This window comes from Schistocerca nitens, chromosome 2 (genome assembly GCF_023898315.1).
Source record: "Schistocerca nitens isolate TAMUIC-IGC-003100 chromosome 2, iqSchNite1.1, whole genome shotgun sequence".
NCBI classification, from domain to species: Eukaryota; Metazoa; Arthropoda; class Insecta; order Orthoptera; family Acrididae; genus Schistocerca; species Schistocerca nitens.
The window spans coordinates 300,322,462-300,345,536 of NC_064615.1; the positions used below are offsets into that span (position 1 = coordinate 300,322,462).

The following is a 23,075-nucleotide window of genomic DNA, read 5'->3' on the forward strand; positions in this document are numbered from 1 at the left end:
GGGCTAGTAGAAATCCTTGGGTGACAGAAGAAATACTGATTTTAATTGATGAAAGAAGAAAATATAAAAATGCAGTAAACGAAGCAGGCAAAAAGGAATACAAACGTCTCAAAAACGAGATCGACAGGAAGTGCAAAATAGCTAAGCAGGCATGGCTAGAGGACAAATGTAAGGATCTAGAGGCCTATCTCATTAGGGGTAAGATAGATACAGCCTACAGGAAAATTTAAAGAGACCTTTGGAGAACAGAGAGCCACTTGTATGAATATCAAAAGCTCAGATGGAAACCCAGTTCTAAGCAAAGAAGGGAAAGCAGAAAGGTGGAAGGAGTATATAGAGGGTCTATACAAAGGCGATGTATTCGAGGACAATATTATGGAAATGGAAGAGGATGTAGATGAAGATGAAATGGGAGATATAATACTGCGTGGAGAGTTTGACAGAGCACTGAAAGACCTGAGTCGAAACAAGGCCCCGGGAGTAGACAACATTCCATTAGAACTACTGACAGCCTTGGGAGAGCCAGTCCTGACAAAAGTCTACCATCTGGTGAGCAAGATGTATGAGACAGGCGAAATACCCTCAGACTTCAAGAAGAATATAATAATTCCAATCCCAAAGAAAGCAGGTGTTGACAAATGTGAAAATTACCGAACTATCAGTTTAATAAGTCAAGGCTGCAAAATACTAAAGCGGGTTCTGTACAGACGAATGGAAAAACTAGTGGAAGTCGACCTCGCGGAAGATCAGTTTGGATTCCGTAGAAATGTTGGAACACGTGAGGCAATACTGACGTATCTTAGAAGTTAGATTAAGAAAAGGCAAACCTACATTTCTAGCATTTGTAGACTTGGAGAAAGCTTTTGACAATGTTGACTGGAATACTCTCTTTCAAATTCTGAAGGTGGCAGGGGTAAAATACAGGGAGCGAATGGCTATTTACAATTTGTACAGAAACCAGATGGCAGTTATAAGAGTCGAGGGACATGAAAGGGAAGCAGTGGTTGGGAAGTGAGTGAGACAGGGTTGTAGTCTCTCCCCGATATTATTCAATCTGTATATTGAGCAAGCAGTGAAGGAAACAAAAGAAAAATTTGGAGTAGATATTAAAATCCATGGAGAAGAAATAAAAACTTTGAGGTTCGCCGATGACATTGTAATTCTGTCAGAGACAGCAAAGGACTTGGAAGAGCAGTTGAATGGAATGGATAGTGTCTTGAAAGGAGGGTATAAGATGAACATCAACAAAAGCAAAACGAGGATAATGGAATGTAGTCGAATTAAGTCGGGTGATGCTGAGAGAATTAGATTAGGAAATGAGACGCTTAAAGTAGTAAAGGAATTTTGCTATTTGGGGAGCAAAATAACTGATGATGGTCAAAGTAGAGAGGATATAAAATGTAGACTGGCAATTGCAAGGAAAGCGTTTCTGAAGAAGAGAAATTTGTTAACACTGAGTATAGATTTAAGTGTCAGGAAGTCATTTCTGAAAGTATTTGTATGGAGTGTAGCCATGTATGGAAGTGAAACATGGACGATAACTAGTTTGGACAAGAAGAGAATAGAAGCTTTTGAAATGTGGTGCTACAGAAGAATGCTGAAGATTAGATGGGTAGATCACATAACTAATGAGGAAGTATTGAATAAGATTGGGGAGAAGAGAAGTTTGTGGCACAACTTGACTAGAAGAAGGGATTGGTTGGTAGGACATGTTCTGAGGCATCAAGGGATCACCAATTTAGTATTGGAGGGCAGTGTGGAGGGTAAAAATCGTAGAGGGAGACCAAGAGATGAATACACAAAGCAAATTCAGAAGGATGTAGGTTGCAGTAGGTACTGGGAGATGAAGAAGCTTGCACAGGATAGAGTAGCATGGAGAGCTGCATCAAACCAGTCTCAGGACTGAAGACCACAACAACAAAGTAACCTTCCAACCAAAACGCCTTTTTCTGAATTAGATAACATACAAACACACATTCATGCAAACACAACTCACACTTACATGACCACTGTCTCTAGCTGCCGAAGTCAGGCTGCAAGCAACAGCACATGATGGGAGAAGGGATCTGGGAGGTGGGGGTAAGGAGGAGGCCGGGGCGGTGAGGGGGAGAGATAGTAGGGTAAGTGTGGGGGGTGGTGAAGTGCTGCTTGTGTGAACATACAGAGACAAGATGGGGAGAGGATAGTGCAGTTAGGTGGGGGTAAGGAGGAGGCTGGGGCGGTGAGGGGGAGAGATAGTAGGGTAAGTGTGGGGGGTGGTAAAGTGCTGCTTGTGTGAACATACAGAGACAAGGTGGGGAGAGGATAGTGCAGTTAGGTGCAGTTGGGAGGTTAGATGGTGGGCAGACGGGGAGGGGGAAGGGGGGGGGGAGGAGAGGGTTGAGTGGAAAAGGAGAGAAGTAAAAAGAGTGTGGGTGTACAAGGTAATAGACAGCTGTATAGCACAGGGATGGGAACAAGAAAGGGGAGAGGTGAATAAAGGACAGCGACTAACGGAGGTTGAGGCCAGGAGAGTTACGGGAATGTTGGATATAATGCAGGCAGAGTTCTCACCTGAGCAATTCAGAAAGGCTGGTGGTGTAGGAAGGATCCAGATGGCACAGGGCTGTGAAGCAGTCACTGAAATGAAGAACATTGTGTTGGGCAGCATGCTCGGCAACTGGATGGTCCAGCTGTTTCTTGGCCACAGCTTGGCAATGGCCATTCATGTGGACAGACAGCTTGTTGGTTGTCATGTTCATGTAGAACACAGCACAGTGGTTGCAACTTATCTTGCAGATCAAATGACTGGTTTCACATGTAGCACTGTCTTTGATGGGATAGGTGATGCCTCTGACCAAACTGGAGTAGGTGACACTAAGAATATGAATGGGACAGATCTTGCATCTAGGTCTGTTATAGGGATATAGCCATTAGACAACGGGTTGGGAGCAGGGGTTGAGTACAGACGGACAAAGATGTTGTGTGGATTCAGTCGTTGGTGAAATATCACTGTGGGAGGAGTGGGAAGGATAGTGGTTAAGACATACATCATTTCAAGGCACAGCAAGACACAATCGAAACCCTGCAAAGAATATGATTCAGTTGCTCCAATCCTCAGTAGCACTGGGTCATGAGGGGAATGGTCCCTCTGTGGCCGGATGGTGGGACTGGTCGGTGACTGGAGAGATAAGCCACAGGAGACCTGTTTCTGTACAAGGCTGGAGGGTAATAACAGTTTGTGAAGGCCTCAGTGAGACCCTCGTTATATTTTGAGAGCGACTCTCGTCACTACAGATGCGACGGTCACGGATGGCTAGGATGTATGAAAGGAACTTCTTGGTATGAAATGGGTGGCAGCTGTCTAAGTGGAGGGTTGCTGGTGGTTAGTAGGTTTGATATGGACCACAATTAACCTCCCAACCTTGTACAGAAACAGATCTTTCATGCCTCTCCTCTCCAGTCACCCACAGCTATAGGCATTGTCTCGTATTTACCTAAGAGCTACTAATCACTACACATGGTGGAAATTTAACCCAAATGTTTCTGCACTTCGTTGAGACCTTCCTACAACAACACTTTCTTGTAGATAAGAGCATCATCAGTGAACAATGTGATAATGTTGCAGGTACTATCTGGTAAATCTCTTACGTAAAGTGAGAACACTTGAGTTCCTATTACTCTTCTTTGGAGTACACCCGATGTTACTTTCAGTTTTGTTAAACATTTGGGATCCACTGTAATGTACGGGCTCTGTTAGTATCTGTAAGACACTTTGAGTGATTGTACCTCAGTTAGTAGTCGAGATGGGGAACAGTGTTGAAAGCTTTTCAGAAATCTTCAAAGATGAAACCTGCCTATTCACCTGCACCTGTTAACTGCAAGATGTTGTGTATGAATAAAGAAAGCTCTGTTTCACACGACCAGTTTTTCCTGCATCTATTTAAATTCTTTGCTGTATCTTCTTTTCCTTCTGGAATGTTGTTGTACTTGAGTTTAGAATATGCACTGGGATCCTTCAAGATGGACACCAATGATGTTTTACCTTTTTGCAAAGAGGAGTCACCTGCACTCTTCTACAGTCACGTTGTGGCATAGCCAAATAAACCACCCATACGGAATCAGACATAAGTTAGCTGCATACAGGCAATGACTCATAGCTTTACTGTGAGTTGCCAGCACTTTACAGACAATGAAATATTACACACGTTTACTATAAATTAAAATTGACACATGCCATGCATCAAAAGGAGTAAAACTTGGTGCAACAGTTTTTATGTTAGCAGCTAGCAACTGTGTTAATTTCGTTTGTTTGATTGCTTGAGTAAATTAGCCAATAAATTTGATACTTATGTGATGTATAAATATTTGCAACTGTAAGTAACTGAGTGTATCATAGAGTGGGAGCATGGACGTGTACTGTGTTGCTGGTATGGCTAAGGCAATAAACCAACTGACCAAATTATGTTTCTGTACTTGAGGAAATGAGCTGAAATAGCAAACAAAATACAAACACTCACGTACCGCCATGAAAATTAAACATTTGTAAATGAATACAGAACACAGAAAATGATATTCTGTAAGAACTTGAGACTAGTTAAGCACTAGGATAGTGCTAGTTGAGATTTGTCTCTATCCACAAGGAAGTTCTCACACTGTCACTTTCATGGAAAGTCCCAAAAAATAGAGAGAAAAAGATAAAGAGAAAATAGAGAGATCAAATCAACCACTGATGTCAAACAAGAATGCCTCTGGCAGCTTGGGTGTGAACTCTTTGACAGCTGACAATCAGAGGTACATCAGACCCCAAGGAGAAGCAGTGTGTCATCCAAAAATATTGCGGGAAAGTGTGCTCGACATCCGGTGAGTGGTGTTCTTTTGGCCAGTGGGTCTACCTCAGATGGTTGTACTTCCAGCTGAAGCTGAGCCAATTTCTTTTGGCACAAGTGTAGGTAGCACTTTTAAAAATATGTATACAGATTTAGTTATGATGATTGACATAGCAGCTTTACCATTTAACAGTATACACAGAGTATGTGCTTCTCTTTTGACTATTTCATATAGGCCTTTGTATGGTGGTTGTAGTGTTGGTCTGACACTGTTTGCATGTAATATCACATGTGCGGATCACAATGCATGTAGGCCGATGTCACACTTTCTCAATAGTTGAGATGCTGTAAGAAGGTCCCTGACAACTTGTAGCATTGCTGCCAGCTTTCAACTGTGAAGTGCTAAAGGTTGCAGGAGAAAACAGTAGCCGTCTATAGAGCAGTGACAAAATTGTGTTATACTACTGGTTCAGGTAGCCCTGCGGAACTGCTGTGCCCAGCTCCCTACAACTGTTAGGGATCAACTTATGCAGACTCAACTACAGATGCTTGATAAGGGCAAGTGCGTGCAATATGTTCACTCAGCTGACAAATGAAGTCTGATTGGTTGTGATCAGATAGCTGTGTGGAACTCGGATCAATGACTTTGCCACATGCGAGCTCCGCTGACAATGAATCAAAGTCTGGTTTGTAAGTGGTGCAAAGACCACGTATGACCATGGGTAAGACAGTTGTCCAACTTGTATCATGATACATCAATGCAGCCTTGCAGAATGGTGGCAATGTTTGATCAAGCCTTTGATCGCTGGGTGTTAACTGGTTGTCCTGTGGTGCAGAACACCACAGAACTTACTGAGTTGAGTATGTAACTCCAACTGTCAGATACAGTCTGTGGTGATGTGCAGCAGACAATTAAAGCATGAAACCCAATCTGATACAAAGGCAACAACTAGCATCTCTGCCAATATGTTATCAAGTAGTACAGTTCCTGGCCAATGGGTGAAACAATCTATTGCAGTCAACAGGTAGTGCTGACCATTGTCTGGTGGAACTGGACCTACTATGTCAATGTGCATTTGCGTGAAGCGTGTTGTCGTGTCTGGAAAATCTACAACTGGTGCATGCACATGACAGGATATCTTACTGCACTGACAATGAAGGGACTCACGAGCTCAGTGACAATCCTTTTGCATACCAGGCCAGACAAAACATTTCAAAATCAGGCGAGTTGATGCTCTAATGTCAGGGTGGCATAGGTTGTGGAGAATGTCAAAAGCATATCTGCAGGATGCAGGTGGCAGAAGAGGCTGAGACACTCCACTTAAAATGTCACTATAAAGCTTCCCATCTGAACCAGGAATTTCGAAAAGTAGTAACTGAAGAGTGGACGATGGACGATTCAGTAGTTCCTGAAGTTCCTGATCAGATTTTGGTGTCTTTGCAATTTGAAAAAATCAATGACATTTGTTATACTGTTATCTCATGACAGACTGCTGGCAATCACTTGGTTAATACCTGAAATTCAGATGGTTGTACTGTCACACCTGTTGTTGCTGTTGTTATCATCATCCTGTCTGAAAGCGTAGACAATGGCTTGTGATCTGTAAATATTGTGAATTCTCTGGCTTTCAGCTGTGGTCGAAAGTATTGAATGAATTTATAGACAGCAACATGCTCACAACAATGAGCACTCCACTTCCGTTGTGAAGGGGAGAGTTTGTGTGAAAAGAAGGCAGCAAGCAGTTGTCAAAGACTGACTTGGCTGCTGCAGTGCTGCACCAGTAGCTATCAGCTATCCGCATCAACTACCTACAACAGAAGTCCATTCATTTTGGAGTGTGCCAACATTTGGCATCCTTTGCTGCCTCAAAAGCAGAGCTCATCACATCAGTCCAGGGGATCAGTGAATTCTCCTTTGTCTTGGGTCCCGTAAGTGCCGCAGTCAGTGGTTCCTGCAGCCTGGTTGAGCTGGGCGGATGACACTGTTAAAATTTCTGCATTCCCTAGAAATAGTATAGTTCTCTGATAGTTTCTGGCTGTGGAGTCTTCATGATGGCTTCTACTTCCGTTCTGCAGTGGCTGAAAAGACGAGGATATCACCTAAGTATGCAAAACAGAATGACAATTCTTGCAGCATGGAGCCAACAAACCTATGCCAAGACACCGACTTTTTGCAAACCAAATGTCATCCATAGACTTTCAAATAAGCCAAAGGGAATGATTATGGCTGTTTTTGGAATGTCTTCATCCACAATAGGAATTTGCGTGAAGGACTTTGCATCGCCTATTAAGCTAAACACAGCTGCACCACAGAGTGTTTGGTTGCAGTCTTTTAACATGAGTACTGGGTATCTGTCCAGAGTTGTCCTTGCGTTAAGTCCATGATACATTGTACCACATTTCTTGGGTAATAGATGGAGAGGTGATGACACAAGACTGCTAGAAGGTCGAATAATACCTTCCCTGAGCATCGAGTCAAATGCTGCCATTGGGATAGCGAGACGATCAGGGGCTAAATGCCTAGGATGACGTGAAACTGGTGGAGCACCAGTCATTTTGATGCAATGCATGGTATAGTGACATACCTCCATCTGTGCACCTGGTGGTCACATTATGGCTGGAAACTGGTCAAGTAACTCAGCATTACTGCTTCCTGCCACCTGCTTGAGCTTGGCACTATGTGTTTATGCAACGCGTTGAAATCCAGAAGTCTGAAGGCCAGTGATGCTGTTAACAAGCCTCCCATTTGCCACATCAGATAGAAGGTGATAACACACCAGGAAGTCAGCTCTGCGAAATCAGAAATAGTAAAATTGCAAAAGAAGGAATGAGCACCCCAAGTCCAGCTCAACACATTCCATACAGTAGGTGGCTATCAATGAGTTGTTTGCGACTGAAGGGCAGAACAAAATTGGTTGGTTGGCTGGTTAAAAAGAAGGGGGACGGACCAAACTGCTAGGTCACCGGTCCCTCATTCCGATTAAATTCCACAAGGGTGGGAGTAAAATAATCGAGACACACAAAAGACAGCTGGAAGAAAGGAGGAAACCACAAGAATGACAGAAGGGCAACAAACACCAAGATGGACAAAATTGGACAAGAAAACCACAGAGAGACGCATGAAACATGTAGAAGAGATCAAAACAAGAGAGCATATTACCATGGCTGGCTGACAGAGAGAATAAAAAGGAGAAGCCAGCCACTCTGCAACACATTAAAACCTCCATCCTAAAAGCACCAGGGTGGAGGACACAGAGGGACGAAGGACATGTACTAAAACTTAGATCAAATGATAAAACCCACCCTCACAAATAAAACGTAAAACTAAAGCAGCTGTTGAGGCACTGTCGCCCAACACCGAAGGTAGGGTGCTGGGAAAGGCAAGAGGTGGACGACCGCCATTTGTGAGCCACAGTGACACCAAGGTGGGTCCTTGCGACAGCGGAGGTAACCATGTGTTAGCCACGTATCGTCAATGCAGAGCCGGCAGAGAACAACTGATTCCCTGCGAGAGGACTGCATGGAAGACTTCCACACGTTATTAGTCGCGTTAATGACATGCAGTTAGTTGTGCATACTGTTATGCAATTCTGTCTCCCAAAGCTGAAAAACCCTGCGGTGTAAGACAGAATGCAGGTCAGTTTTGGAGATGACCATCTCCAGAAGCAGTTTCCACATAGCCTGTTTGACCAGACTGTCGACAAGTTCGTTGCCTGGGATTCCGACATGTTCTGGGGTCCATGCCTGGGATTCCGACATGTTCTGGGGTTCACACAAACACCACTGAATGACAGGACCGTTCCAGGGCACAGGTGGACTCCTGAATGGACGCTACCAAAGGATGGCGAGAGTAGCACTGGTCGATAGCTTGGAGGCAGCTCAAGGAGTCAGCACACAGGAGAAATGACTCACCAGGGCATGAGTGGATGTACTCAAGAGCACAAGATATGGCCACCAGCTCTGCAGGGAAAACACTGCAGCCATCTGGCAAGGAGTGCTGTTCAATATGTCCTCCATGAACATACACAAAGCCTACGTGATCATCAGCCATAGAGTTGCTAGTGTAAACCAGAGGAAGTGATAGTGGAGAGCCGGAGGGTTAACTGAGTCCTTAGGGCCATGTGAAAGATCCAGAAGAACCTGCGGTCTAGGTGTACAGCATGGAAATGTACATGAATGGATCTCAAGGAGGGGTGGCAACGCGAAGGACTCCAGTTGAGACACAAGGGACCAGAAGCGAACCACAATCATAAGCCCTGACCTGGGCCGCCAATGCGGGAGATGAACTTCCATGGTTGGGAAAAGGAAACGGTAATTCGGATGTGCAGGAGAACTAGAAATGTGTGCAATGTAACTGGCGAGCAGTTGTGCATGCCTAACCTTCAATGGAGGGACTCTGGCCTTCAACAGGACACCGGACTCATTCTAAAAGCTCCCGTCACTAGGCAAACACCACAGTGGTGCACTGTGTTGAGTAAGCACAATGCTGAGGGCACCACCAAATCGTAAGCCAGACTCCCATAATCAAGGCAGGATTGAACAAGGGCTCTGTAGAGCTGCAGCAGCGTAGAGCGATCTGCACCCCAGTTGATGTTGCTCCGGCTGACTAAGGTGAGGTAGCCAAATCAATCACACGTCGAAAACCAGTCCTAAGAAATGATATGTCTCCACTACAGTGAGTGGATCGTCATTAAGGTAAAGTTCTGGTTCTGGATGAATGGTACGACGACAACAGAAATGCATGATACACGACTTCGCGGCTGAAAACTGGAAGCTGTGGGCTAGAGCCCATGACTGTGCCTTGTGAATGGCACCCTGTAGGCACCGAACAGCAACAACAGTACTTGAGGAGCAGTATGAAATGCAGAAGTCATCCACATACAGAGAAGGTGAGACCGACAGCCCTATAGCTGCTGCTAGATCGTTAATAGCCACAAAAACAGAGAGACACTCAATACGGAGCCCTGTGGAACACCATTCTCCTGAATACGGGAGGCACTAACTTGGACATGGAAAGTATGGAGCAACAGGAACTTTTGATAAAATTCGGGAGTTGGCCCCAGAGACCCCACTCATACAATGTGCCAAGGATATGATGTTGCCAGGTCATGTTGTATGCTTTACGTAAGTCAAAAAGACAGCAACCAGATGTTGGCATCTGGAAAAGGCTGTTCGGATGGCAGACTTGAGGGACACAAAATAATCAGTAGTAGAGCGACCCTGGCGGATGCCTCCCTGACATGGAGCCAGTAGGCCACATGACTCCAGGACCCAACCCAAGTGCTGAAGCACCATATGTTCCAGCAGATTATGTCACTTGTAGTCAGATGTCTATGAGAGATGTTTAATCATCTGACTATGGATCCGATCCTGCCCAGGAGCTGTGTCGGGCCATTGTGCAAGGGCGCTGAGGAGCTCCTACTCTGTAAATGGGGAGTTATAGGGTTCACTGTGGCGTGTAGTGAATTAGAGGACTTTCCATCCGTCGTTTGAGGGTGCGAAAGGCTGGGGTGGAGGGGATGGGGGTGTTCTCCAATGCAAAGGCTTGAGCACAGAGCTCAGCAAAGTGATCGGCAACCGCGTTTGCATCAGTAGATAACACGCCATTGATGTTAATGCCAGGGACACCTGTTGGGGTCTGGTACCGAAAAAGACGTCTGATCTTCATCCCGACTTGTGAAGGTGACGTATGGCACCCAATGGGCATGGAGCCGCTTAAAGGCTATTAGGTGCTCTACGGAAGGGTGCCACTTATGTCGCTGTAGAGCTCGCCGACACTCTTTAATTGCCTCAGCGACTTCCGGCAACCACCAAGGGACTTTCTTTCGCCGGGGGCACCCTAAAGAACGAGGGACTGCATTTTGCGCTGCAACGATCGTTGCAGTGACCTGCTCGAAGACATCGATGGCACCATGTGGGGGACATTCAGCAGTGACAGCAGGGGTGAAGGCTTCCCAGTCTGCCTAGCTTAAAACCCATCTGGGTAGGCGTCCATGGGCATGACGCTGGGGGAGTGACGGGAAGATGGGGAAGCGGTCACTACCCCACAGGTCATCATGTGCTCTCCAGTGGATGGATGGGAGAAGGCCAGGACTGCAGACCGAGAGATCAATAGTCGAATATGTGCCATGTGCCACACTGAAATGTGTGGACCATGATGGAAAACAAACATCCCCCAGCTTGTCACAGATGAGTAGTGCCAGTGAATGGGCAAAGGATGCTATTTTGATCAAGACCAACCCTGACCACATTTTGGACAAGCCCTCCACCTCCCCAGACTTCTCCTTTAAATGATCCCCAAAAAACAACTGATGTGCATTGACAAGAAAGATTCCCCATCAACTCTTCAATATATGAGGTACCTGGATGAATAAGCTTCGCTACCATCCTTAGCATGGCATTCTTCCCATGGTGTTGCCGGTGGTGGCGGTTGACGATTTACGGTTGTATTTCTTAGCATTGAAGTTAGACCTTGACCGCTTAGAGACTGCCGGTGTTTGACCACCAGTAAGAGATGACGTACTACTCTTCATGGCGTGTCATCTGCCCTGATGCCACCTACTCTGACCAGGGGCCCTTCCCATGGGTGCCACCCAGTCGCAGCAAAGGCCACCTGGCAGGATGGCCATTGCCGGGAATCACGATGCCCCAGGGTGACTGGAATCTACTCCTTGGCATACATGGGAAGTTAACAGCACAGGCATCAGCAGGGCGATCCCTGTGTAGTCAGGGGGCTACAACCAACAGGGTACATGGCGGCTCCACTACAACGGACTGGATACTGTGCTGGATATCAGGTGCACACGAGCTAAGAAGTCCATTATCGTCGACAATGCAGAAAGTGATATTGCACAGAGGATGGAGGAAAATGCTCCCAACAGCTAGAGAATGAGCAGAAGTGCAGATCAACATCAACGAAGGATGCGAGATGTCTCAGCGCACGATGGACACTATGCACCATTATGGTGCCCTTCCGCAATTGCCTCGCTCTTTGGAAAAATGTAAGTCTAACCCTACAGGGGACCATCACATAAAGGCCAAAACATGAGAGACTCCTTCTAGTCACCTCTTACGACAGACAGGAATACCTCGGGCCTATTCTAACCCCCGGACCCGTAGGAGGGGGGCGGGGGGAGGGGGGGAGGGGAATGAAGTTGGTGGCTGGCAACTATACAAATGAATCCAAGGGTAAATGTGCAAATCCGAAGAAATATGCGTCTGGTCTTCCAATCACTACTGTAAAGATGCCAAGATACTGCCTGGTGACTGAGTGTACCTGCCACTGGCATTTGGGAAGGTGCAAGGCGAGGTGCATACTATAGGGCATTGTTCTGCGCCACTCATGAATGATGAGTTCACCATTGAACTATGCAGTCTTCTGCAATAATGTCCTCTGATACCGCTGGAGTTGCGAGGAGACAGCAGTTCACTATCTGTCTAGTTACGAACAGGCTATCGCAATCGGCAAGTGTCCCTGGCAATGACAAAGCACTTTTGTATGGTGGGGACTACTGTACTGATTGATGGTTGTATTACTGTGTCATAAACCCTGACAGCCAGACCTATGACAGTGTCTAATGGCATTTTCACTGGAGACACTATTATAGCTTTAACCTGGGCTGGGAGATGACCACCTCCAAAGTGTAATCTGCATTGACTTCACTGCATAGGTGGCTCAGGTATTGTGACATCATCTGTGTTAGGACTTTATGCATGTGCCCTTCTTATGATGCAGATACTCAGTGAATCAATTCTGTTTTGAGTTTGTCATAAGAATCTAGTGCAGGAGGCCCTGTAATTAACCTTTACTGTAACAGTGGTCGAGCTGACTAACCACTAGAGCTAATTTGGTTGAATCTCTAGTTATTCCTGCATAATGGAAACTTTCTCCTACATGGGTCAACCAGAGTGCTGGATTATGAGGCCGGAATGGTGGCAATCTTATGGCAAGTGGCGACAATGTCAGACCTGTTCTGCCTGCTGAGTATTTGTTCACTCTTGAGGTTTTGTACTGCTGCTTCTATCTTCCATAGGCTGATCACATCCCAGTTGCCAATACTGATGTGGCTAAGGCAATAAGCATCAAAACAAATTAAATTTGTATGTTTGTACTAATGAGACGAAATATAAATACTTCTGTACCATAAAAATAAAACATTAACAAATATTGAACAAAGAAGAAGATAATCCATAAGTTAACTGAGAGAATAGTGCTATTTGATATCTATCTATTCTCAAGAAGTTCCCACACCGTCAATTTCACGAAATACAGTAGTCTACAATCTTAACTGCTATGGTGTGTATGAGTCGCACACTTCAGGGAAATTAATAATTTGCCAGATGCCTGGGAAAACATGAAACATATCTCAGTAATTCAGTCACTTAAAGAAATGATTAATTTGAGTTGAATTGCTTTTCTGCAAAAATATTATTCAAACAATGGAAAGTCCAGGCTGGGCTAAGAACAATAATAATGGATAGGATAAACTGCTACTCATCACATACAGAAGGTGTTGAGTTGTACACAGTAAAAATGAAAAGAAGACTAGAAAAAGTTATGCTTTTCAGACAAAGTCCTTCCTCAGAAGCATACAATCACACACACTGTCCCTGGTCAGTAGGGGCTGACTTCGACTGTGTCTGATGTGAGCAGCAATCTGCTGTCTGCTGGGTTGGGTGAACAGGGTAAGGAGCATGGAGTGGGAAGTGGGGAGTGGGAAGTGGGGAGTGGGAGGGGGAAGGATGCAGGTTAGGGTCACTGGCACTCCTGCCAGAGAAAACAAGGGACAAGGGCCACCTGTGAAAGCAGCTAGTGATCTATAAAATTAGCTGCAACCACTGAGTCACATTATACGTGGGCATGACTACTAACAAATTGTCTGTCTGCATGAATGGCGTCTGCGAACTGTGGTCTGGGGACAGCTGGAGTACCCGGTTGTTGAACATGTCGCTCAGCATGATTTTCTTTACCTTAATGACTGCTTCACAGCTTGTGCCATCTCCAACTTTTCAGAATGGTGCAGGTGGGATCTTTCCCTACAACATATACATCACCCCCCCCCCCCCCCCCCCCAACATGCCATGCACTCCAGCAGTTTGCTGCTCACATCAGACAGAGTTGCAGTCAATTGGTCAGGGTCAATACCTTAAATCGGCTACTAAGAGTGAAAGTTACATTTCAAACATTTTGCACAGACTTGGTAGTGCAAATCTGTGCTTAAAAGTGACAATATGTCATAATTTTCATTCAGTGACTTTTTCTCAAATTGTATTCTGCCCGACCAGAAACTTGAACAAGTACCGCACCCTGTCAACATGTCTAGTGAGGCTGATCTTTCTTATAGTGCTTTTTGCCAATAAACACTTTTTGGATCTTCGGAGCAGAGATGTGCTGCAGAAGAAGCCACTGAAAGGTGAGTGCAAATTCTTGTATAGGCAATGGTCCACACTGCTACAACATATGACTATCTGCTGCACAACAGTTTCTTGATAAATAAGAATTAGAAAAGGAGCTAATGTCACAGCGAATTTAACACAAATTACAAGTGCAATTCTGTCAGCTGCCTGGTGCCATACTCTCTTTGAGTAGTCTTAACTGTTTTTCAGTACCACTGGTGCTTTATCAATCTCCCATTTGCAAGTCTGTGGGGTAGTCAAACATTGGTATAGTAGTATACTTGTGCATGAGTATTTTTTAAATGTGGAATTTAGTACTTCTTCTTTTGTTTTGCTATCTTCGAGAGAGACCCATGAGATACTGAATGGAAGGCTTAGATCCATTCGTGACTTTATACATAAGATCAGTATTTCCTACGATTTTCTGAAAGAATGTGGCAAACAAAGTTATGTCCACCTAAAATTTATTACAATGGTGCAGACTCTACAAATGTGAGATCACTTCTGAATATGATATGCAAGCAATTTCACTGACTATAATAGACTTCGTGTACTTTTACCATGAAACTTTAGCATTCAGTTAGTTTTGGTGGGGTGTTCTCGAATTTTTGTCACCTAGGGCACATCGGCAATCCCCTTGCAGACTGTCCAATACTCTCCAAGAAAAAAAGACTGATCTTATGATAATTAGAACATCTTTTAGGGTTTGTTTTTCTCAAACCTTTTTACAGCTATATTTTTGTAGCAAGACAGAAAAACGCTTATACCACTCGGCGGCTATCAGACTATGAACAAAAAGGTTTGATGTTTGTTCTCTGGTTGGTGCTCCACTCCTCCACACATTTAACATAAGTTTCTCCTCTGGGAGCACTCTGCACACATTAAATATGTTAACTTTCACTTTCTATTGTCATTCAGATTCTACAATAAACTGCAGGTTGCCACTATACTTGATGGGGTGCTGCAGGGCAATGTGTAATGAAAGACTGTTGTGAGCAAACTGACTTTTGGCTCAATGACAGTTGTATTTTAATACTGGTTACTAAAACCAAAAATCGGTTAGTACATTTTCAATCAAAAAACTTTCATTAATTTTCTTTGCATATGATGACTGAATGAACACCATACAGAAACGTGTCTTAATAATAAGAGGAGGATCAGCACTGGTCACTGAAATATAAATCTTTATTTCTGTTGCAAATCAATTTCAATCACTGTGTGGCCATCATCAGTGCTAATATTAAGGCCCTATGGACTTATAAATACAATCTGTAAAACTGCAATATCTGCACATATCAATGAAGATTGCTTGTCAGACCAAAGGTACAAATGTAAATTTGTCTGTGGGAAGCATGCAACTTCAAAGAGTCAACTTTTAAATATGAAAGGAGACCTAAAACCAGATTATTTCAACATAATAAATTGGGTTGGCAAGTTTACGGAACATACTCTTTAGTTTTGAAGTCTAATATGTCAGCTGAGCTGAGGAAAACAGTTTTTGACCAATGTTTACTGCCAGTAATAACTTACGACTGTGGGACGTGGACATTAAAAGAGTTCATTGTTAGAAAACTAAAAAAAGATAAAGGAATGGAAAGATTAATGTTGGGCTATACAAAGAAAGACAACAGTTCATATCAGACGTACAGGAAAGATAAGCGACATAATGGGAACAGTGAATACCTTACAACGACAGTGGGCTGGTCAAGTCGCTCAAAGAAAAGATAGCAAATGGTCACAAAGTACTAGATTGGAGCCCAATTTACCAAAACAGACCAAGGGGAAGACCACAGGACAGTTGGGAAGATACTTAACCCTTTGAGATACTCTGGGGCTGCAATAATGGACATTAACTTTTACTGTGTCTTAGCCCAAACAGAAGTATTTTTCCCAATGGAAACCTGAAGTACACATTTGTAAATGTTCAACCTTTTCAGCATGCTCAAATGCTGCCAACTGTTGGGTATCACTATGAAAATATCAGCAAGTCAGCACAGTAGCACGCAGCAGCTCGTGACAGTTTGCAGCAGCTCGTGACCACCAGAATACACGTATGTGATTGGTTCGGCATAATCCAATGTGTAATTGAATATTGTTATTTAGTGTGGTAATTACTGAATGATGATTTTACTATTCATTACAATTAGAATATTTTGTAATCAGTTATTTTAGCCAATAAAATTAAGCCAAGTGCACATAGTATGTTTTGAAAATGGGTACATATTTTTGAATAAATCTGGCATCTAAAATATTTTTAAAAAATCATCTAAGAGCATTACCACATGAATAAAAAAATTCCCTCTTCCAGAAAAAAAATCAGATCTGATAGTGTTAGAAAAGAAAGCTGGACTGAACTGGCAATGGGAAGTTCAAGATTTGTTTAAAAAGAGGAACTTTCTGGGATTTTATGTTGCATGCCAACTCAAAAGAGGCCACATCACCAAGTAATTGAACTGGTTGATGATGATAGATATATTCAACCGTCTGTTCTAATATGCTGACATTACAATATTTACCTGTTGTCAAAAATTAAAATTATAATTTGTTAAACATTTTGTTAGCATCTTATGCGTTTGAGAGTTCCATATGCACCTTCCATGTTCAATCTATAGTTCTAACAAGGGAACCTCCCCATCGCACCCCCCTCAGATTTAGTTATAAGTTGGCACAGTGGATATGCCTTGAAAAACTGAACACAGATCAATTGAGAAAACAGGAAGAAGTTGTGTGGAACTGTGAAAAAATAAGCAAAATATACAAAACTGAGTAGTTCAAGGGAAGATAGTCAACATTAAGGACGATGGGAACGCAGGAGCGCCGTGGTCTCGTGGTAACGTGAGCGGCTGCGGAACGAAAGGTCCTTGGTTGAAATCTTCCATCGAGTGAAAACTTTAATATTTTATTTTCAGTTTATGTGACAAACTCTTATGTTTTCATCACTTTTTGGGAGTGATTATTACATCCACAAGAAAACCTAAATCGGGCAAGGTAGAAGAATCTTTGTACCCATTCGCCAAGTGTACAAGTTAGGTGGGTCGACAACATATTCCTGTCATGTGACGCACATGCCGTCACCAGTGTCGTATAGAATATATCAGATGTGTTTTCCTGTGGAGGAATCGGTTGACCTATGACCTTGCAATCAAATGTTTTCTGTTCCCATTGGAGAGGCATGTACTTTCGTCTACTAATCGCATGGTTTTGCGATGCGGTCGCAAAACACAGACACTAAACTTATTACAGTGAACAGAGATGTCAATGAACAAACGGACAGATAATAACTATGTAAAAATAAAGAAAGTAAAATTTTCAGTTGAGGGAAGACTTGAACCAAGGACCTCTCGTTCAGCAGCTGCTGACGCTACCACGAGACCACGGCGCTCCTAACCTCACATTGTCCATTATGTTGATTATGTGGCCAATGGACTACTCAATTTCTATATTTTGCTTATTTTTTCACAGTTCCACACAACTTCTTCCTGTTTTCTCAATTGATCTGTGTTCGGTTTATCAAGGCCTATCCACTGTGCCAACTTATAACTTAATCTGAGGGGGGTGCGATGGCGAGGTTCCCTTGTAAGTAAGTATTACTGTGGCTTGATGACTAAGTTTTGGGTGGATCTTGGATTTGTTCTGTCATTCATCACTTGTCTCATCCCTGGCAATATTTGTTAATGTGTAACGTATAAAGCTGCACAATGGTTTGGAGCCCAAGTTAAACTGTTAGGTCCTCAACAAGTGGTTGGGTAAGTCAGTTCACTGTTTGGATGAAACAAAGGGCATACTGCAAGTAACACGACCATGCCTTGTAAGGCACTGCAGTGTTTGAACTGAGTTTCAGGTTGATGACAGTCTCACTTTTGTCTTACCTTGATTGTGGAAATGGGTAAATATAATCCCACAGTAATGCGAACATTGCAACACCAACTGCAATTCCACACATTATTAATCGACCATCCATCAAAGCAAAGTTTTCTGCATAATTGTACTTTGTTGTCAACACCTGTAAGAAAAAGGACACCACAAGAAAAAAGTTTTAAATGGGTCTGCAAACCATACAGTATCATACATGACTAGTTTAATGCCCTGTCGAAGTGGTCATTAGAGACAGAGTATAAGCTCAGGTTACAAAAGGATGGGACAAGAAAATTGGCCACCCCCTTTTCAAAGGGACCATCCGGGAATTTGCCTAGAGCACTTTAGGGAAATCACATAAAACCTAAATCTGAAAGAGTGGACAGGGCTTTGAACAGTCACCCTCCCGAATGTGAATCTGATGTGTGAAACTCTGTGCCACGTCTCCCGGTTTATTTTGCATTAGATGATTTTCAGTTTTATTTGACATTTGGCAAGAATACAACTACACAAAAAATGTTCATGTATACATGTTCAGGTTTCATGAAGAAAAATTCAAGTGATCTACATAAATCAACAAAAACAATAATTTTTTTAAAAAATATGATATATAATTGGATAGATAAAAAAAATGTATTCACCAAGTAGTGGCAGGGGAAAAACACACATAAAGGCTAAAGAAATGTACAAACTTTCGGAGCCAGTAGCTCCTCCTCCTCCTCCTGGCAGAAGGGTTGGAGGGGAAGAAGAGAGATGAAGGAAAAGGACCGGCAAGGTTTAGGAAATAGAGGGAGTTCAGAAAATTCGCCCAGAACCCTGGGTCAGGGGAGACTTACCCCTTTTGCCAGAAGGGGCCACTGGCTCTGAAAGCCTGTACATTTCTTTACCCTTTATATTCGTTTTCTCCTGCCACTGCTTGGTTTCATTTTGTTTTGTTTTAGAGTGCAAAAACAACAAGGGTCATACCCTCCTGTGTCAGAACCGCAGAGTATGAAGACAAAGAGATGAATTAAAAATGACTAAATGTTAAGCCGAATTGGCGGAGGACAAGACAACTAAAAACAGGGACACAGAGAAAGGTCTATAAATATGCCATAGAGTAATGAAGGTCCTGACCTGAAGATTAAATGTTGTTCACCATACTGTTATGGCGGATAAAAAATAAAACGCAGTCAACAGCCCACTCTGGTGACAAACAACAAAAAGAATGCAAGTGGTTAAAAAGAAGGGCATTCTGTCAGGAAATGGTGGACCCATCAAACATTTTTGAAAATGAGCACAAAGTGGCGCGGGTTGATGATGATGTTTGGTTTGTGGGGCGCTCAACTGCACAGTCATCAGTGCCCATACAAAGTCCCCCCGCCCCCCCCCCCTTTTTTTTTTTTACAAAGTCACAATCTAGCCATTGTCACAAATGATGATGGAGATGATGAGGACATCACAAACACCCAGTCCGCTTGTTCCGATGAAGGGAGGACCAGTGGTGATGCCAAAGTGACACCAACTGCTGAGATACAGCAATAAAGAGATCATCGGAGGGAATGTAAGAACTAGTGGGTTGAGGTATGAGGACTGCAGCCTTGGTAGCAGCATCAGTGACCTCGTTTCCTGTTAGACCAACGTGACCAGGAACCCACATAAATATCACAGTGGCTCCATCAAGAGAGAGCAAGTGACCGGTTGCACTAAGGGATGGACGGTGTACAGCACACTCAGGCTCTGAAGGGCACAGAGAATCAGAGCAGATGATGTAATTGAAAATCCTGGAGCAGTGTCCATGGGAAGCAAATGACCGTCAAGGTTAACACACACACCACCGCACAAAGTTAAGGTGGTGAAGGCGTCACACCCATCGGGAAAGTGGCTGGTAGTGTGAAGTTAAGCTGCTGGAGCAAGAGCCGAAAGCAAACTTCAGGAGAAGATAACAGAGAAGAGGGGCACACCCCATACTGGCGATCAAAAGAGTCATCAAAGGAGGACGCATAGGATGGACTGCCAGGTATGGCAGACCACCATGCTTATCTGCTGAGAAGAAAATCAAGGCAATATGACAGTGGTAGTTCGGCAGCTTCTGCATACAGACTCTCAACCAGGCCAATGTGAAAGCCCACAGCGGCCAAACGGATGCCACGATGGTGGATACTATTGAGACAGCGTAGGAGGGACGGATGTACAGGTTCATAAACAGAACACCCAGAATCTAGTTTTGGGCGGACAAGGAACCGATACAAATGGAGAAGGGTGGTTTGATTTGCTCCCCAGAAAGTACCACTGAGGACATATAGGACACAGAGGGACTGCGATCAGCAGGGAGCCAGGTAACACATGTGAGAGGACCAAGAAAGTTTCCTATTGAGCATGAGCCCCAGGAATTTCGTAGTTTCAACAAATGGAAAAGCAACAAGCCGAAAATGTAAAAATGGTGGAAGAAAACAATTGTGCTACCAGAAATTCATACAAGTGGTTTTGTCAGTGAAAAAAAAACGAAAACCACTGTCAATGCTCCACGAGTACAGGCAATCGAGACATTGCTGAAGACGGCGCTCAAGGAGACAAGTCTGTGGAGAACTGCAATAGACCACAAAATCATCAACGACAAGGGAGCCAGAGATGCCTGGTGGGAGACAGGCCATAAATGGCGATAGCAAAGATGACAACGCTCAGGACAGAACCCTCGACAAAGGTGTCTGACAAGACAGAACCCTCCCATACCTTGAAAACTCGGTCTTTTAAAAATTCCTGAAGGAAACAGAGCATGCGGCCACAGAAGCCCTATATGTAGAGAGTACAGAGGATACCAGTCATCCAGCAGGTATCGTAGGTTTTCTCCAAATCGAAAAAGACGGCCACAGTCTGGTATTTCTGCAGAAAACCGTTCATGACATCAATGGACAAAGTGATGAGATGGTCAACTGCAGAAAGGCATGCTCAAAATCCACACTGTGCAGTGCTTAGTAAATTGCGAGACTCAAGCCACCGTACCAGCTGGGCATGAATCATACATTCCATCAACTTGCAAACACAGCTGGTGAGAGAAATGGAGCAGTAGCTAGAAGAAAGAAGTCTGTCCTTACTGGACTTAGGTATGGGTATGACAGTGGTTTCATGCCAGCATCTGGGAAATGTGTCCTCACCCAGATGCGATTGTATGTATGTAGGAGAAAGTGCTTGCCTGCAAGAGGAAGGTGCTGCAACATCTGAATGTGAACATTGTCTGGCCCTGGGGCGGAGGATCGGGATGAAGTGAGAGTATGATCTCCCTCATTGTAAAGGCGGCATTGTAGCACTCACGACTCTGAGAAGAGAAGGGTATATACTGAGAATCCTCCACTCATTTCCGATGGAAAAAGGCAGGGAGATAGTAGGAGCAGCTCGAAATATCCTCAAACTGGCAACGTTGGATATAGCAATAGGATCCACTATAAAATCGTCTGCTAATGTCAGCCCACAAATTGGGGAAGGCCCTCAGTCCCAGAGAGCCATCGAAGGTTGGCCAACATGAAGGAAGAGGAAGTGGAATTGCTAAAAGAACTAGTAAAGGAAATCCAGCCAGCTTTTATGCTATCCTGAAGAATGCAACGACACTGTGCACGCAACTGTCTGTAACGAATACAGTTGGCCATCGTAGGATGACGGTTAAAAATGCGGAGAGCACATTTCCACTCATGAATTGTGTTGTGGCATGCCTCAGTCCATCAAGGGCCTGGGACACGGAATGGTAAGGAGGAAGTGCGAGGAATGGAACGTTCTGCACTGGTAAGGATAATGTTTGTAAGCTATTCTACCTGGTCACTGCAACTGGGGAAATGTTGTTCATCTAAGGTAGCAAGGGAGGAGTAAAGCCTGCAGTTGGCCTTTGAAAGCTGCCATTTGGGTGAGCACATACATGGGGTAGGAGTCAGAAAATGGATAGCTGACAGAAAATGGTTGGCTGAGCACGTGACAGAGAGAACGGACTGCTCGAGATGATGGGCAAGCTGGGAAGTGCAGAAGGATATATCCAAATGGGAATAGGTGTGCATGGAGTCTGAAAGGAACATGGGTGCTCATGTGTTAAGGCAGATGAGGTTAAGTTGATTGAGAAGGTCAGCCATTAGGACACCTCTCAGACAGGTTCTGGGAGAAACACTAAGGGGATGGTGCGCATGAAAGTCACTGAACAGCAGAAAGAGTGAGGGCGCTGCCCAATAAGCTGGAGGAAGTCTTCTCTGGTGACACTGAATGACGGAGGTATGTAAATGGTATAAAGGGGAAAGGTCAAGTGAGAAAGGAAAATGCAGATTGCAACAGCTTGAAGACAGATAGTCTTGGAGATATGTTGACTATGTACATTATCCAGAATGAGCAACAAGTCTTCCCCGTGAGATGGAATGCGGTCCTCTAGGGGAAGGTCAAAGCGGACCAGGAAGAAATGCGAGAGCTCAATTTCAATTTTCTTTACTGGAGGCAGAGAACAAGTGGACACTACAACTGTAAAAGTAACTAAGTCATCTTTGTTGGGTCAAAGGCTGCAAACATTCCATTGCAGGACACTCGTGATGAGGAAAGGGGAGGAGGGAAAAAATGAAGGGGTGATGTCTCAGTGAACTACCAAGTGCCACCCTTCGAAGTCTCAGTGCTAAAGGACACAGGGGCTGGAGGATTCTGTTCCATGAGATCTACAGAGGCATCAGCATTCTCCTTCTGTCAGCCTGAAGAGTCCAGGGCAATGCATACTGGTGACATTGAGGTCGGCTGTGTGACTGTATCACACGGGGACACTGTTGAAGAGGATCCCCAAGTCGGCAAAGGAAAACTCAGAAGTTTGTTGGCTGGAGGGTCATAGGAAGTCTTCGTGGGAGTATTCCTTCTGTCCTTCCCACCCTGCCGGTTGTGTACCAGGTGACTTCGCGCGTGAGGAAAAAGTTTGGTGGCTTGTTGCACAACTGGAGGAGGCAGGAATGCTGTGGCCATGTCCTTCATGGAGTGAGATGTAGCAACAATAGTATTGTAAGTGCCAGATGGTAGAACACAGGG

The 23,075-nt window shown here is 44.2% G+C and overlaps 1 protein-coding gene across 1 annotated transcript in view; it reads right to left on the bottom strand.

Annotated features, from left to right (window-relative positions):
• LOC126236052 (signal peptidase complex subunit 2) overlaps window positions 1–23,075 on the bottom strand; it is a 57,425-nt gene that overhangs the window by 25,379 nt on the left and 8,971 nt on the right. Inside the window, exon 3 of the mRNA XM_049945091.1 lies at window positions 18,074–18,207. Within this exon, the coding sequence (XP_049801048.1) occupies window positions 18,074–18,207 (134 nt within the window). The remainder of the gene's footprint in view (window positions 1–18,073; window positions 18,208–23,075) is intronic.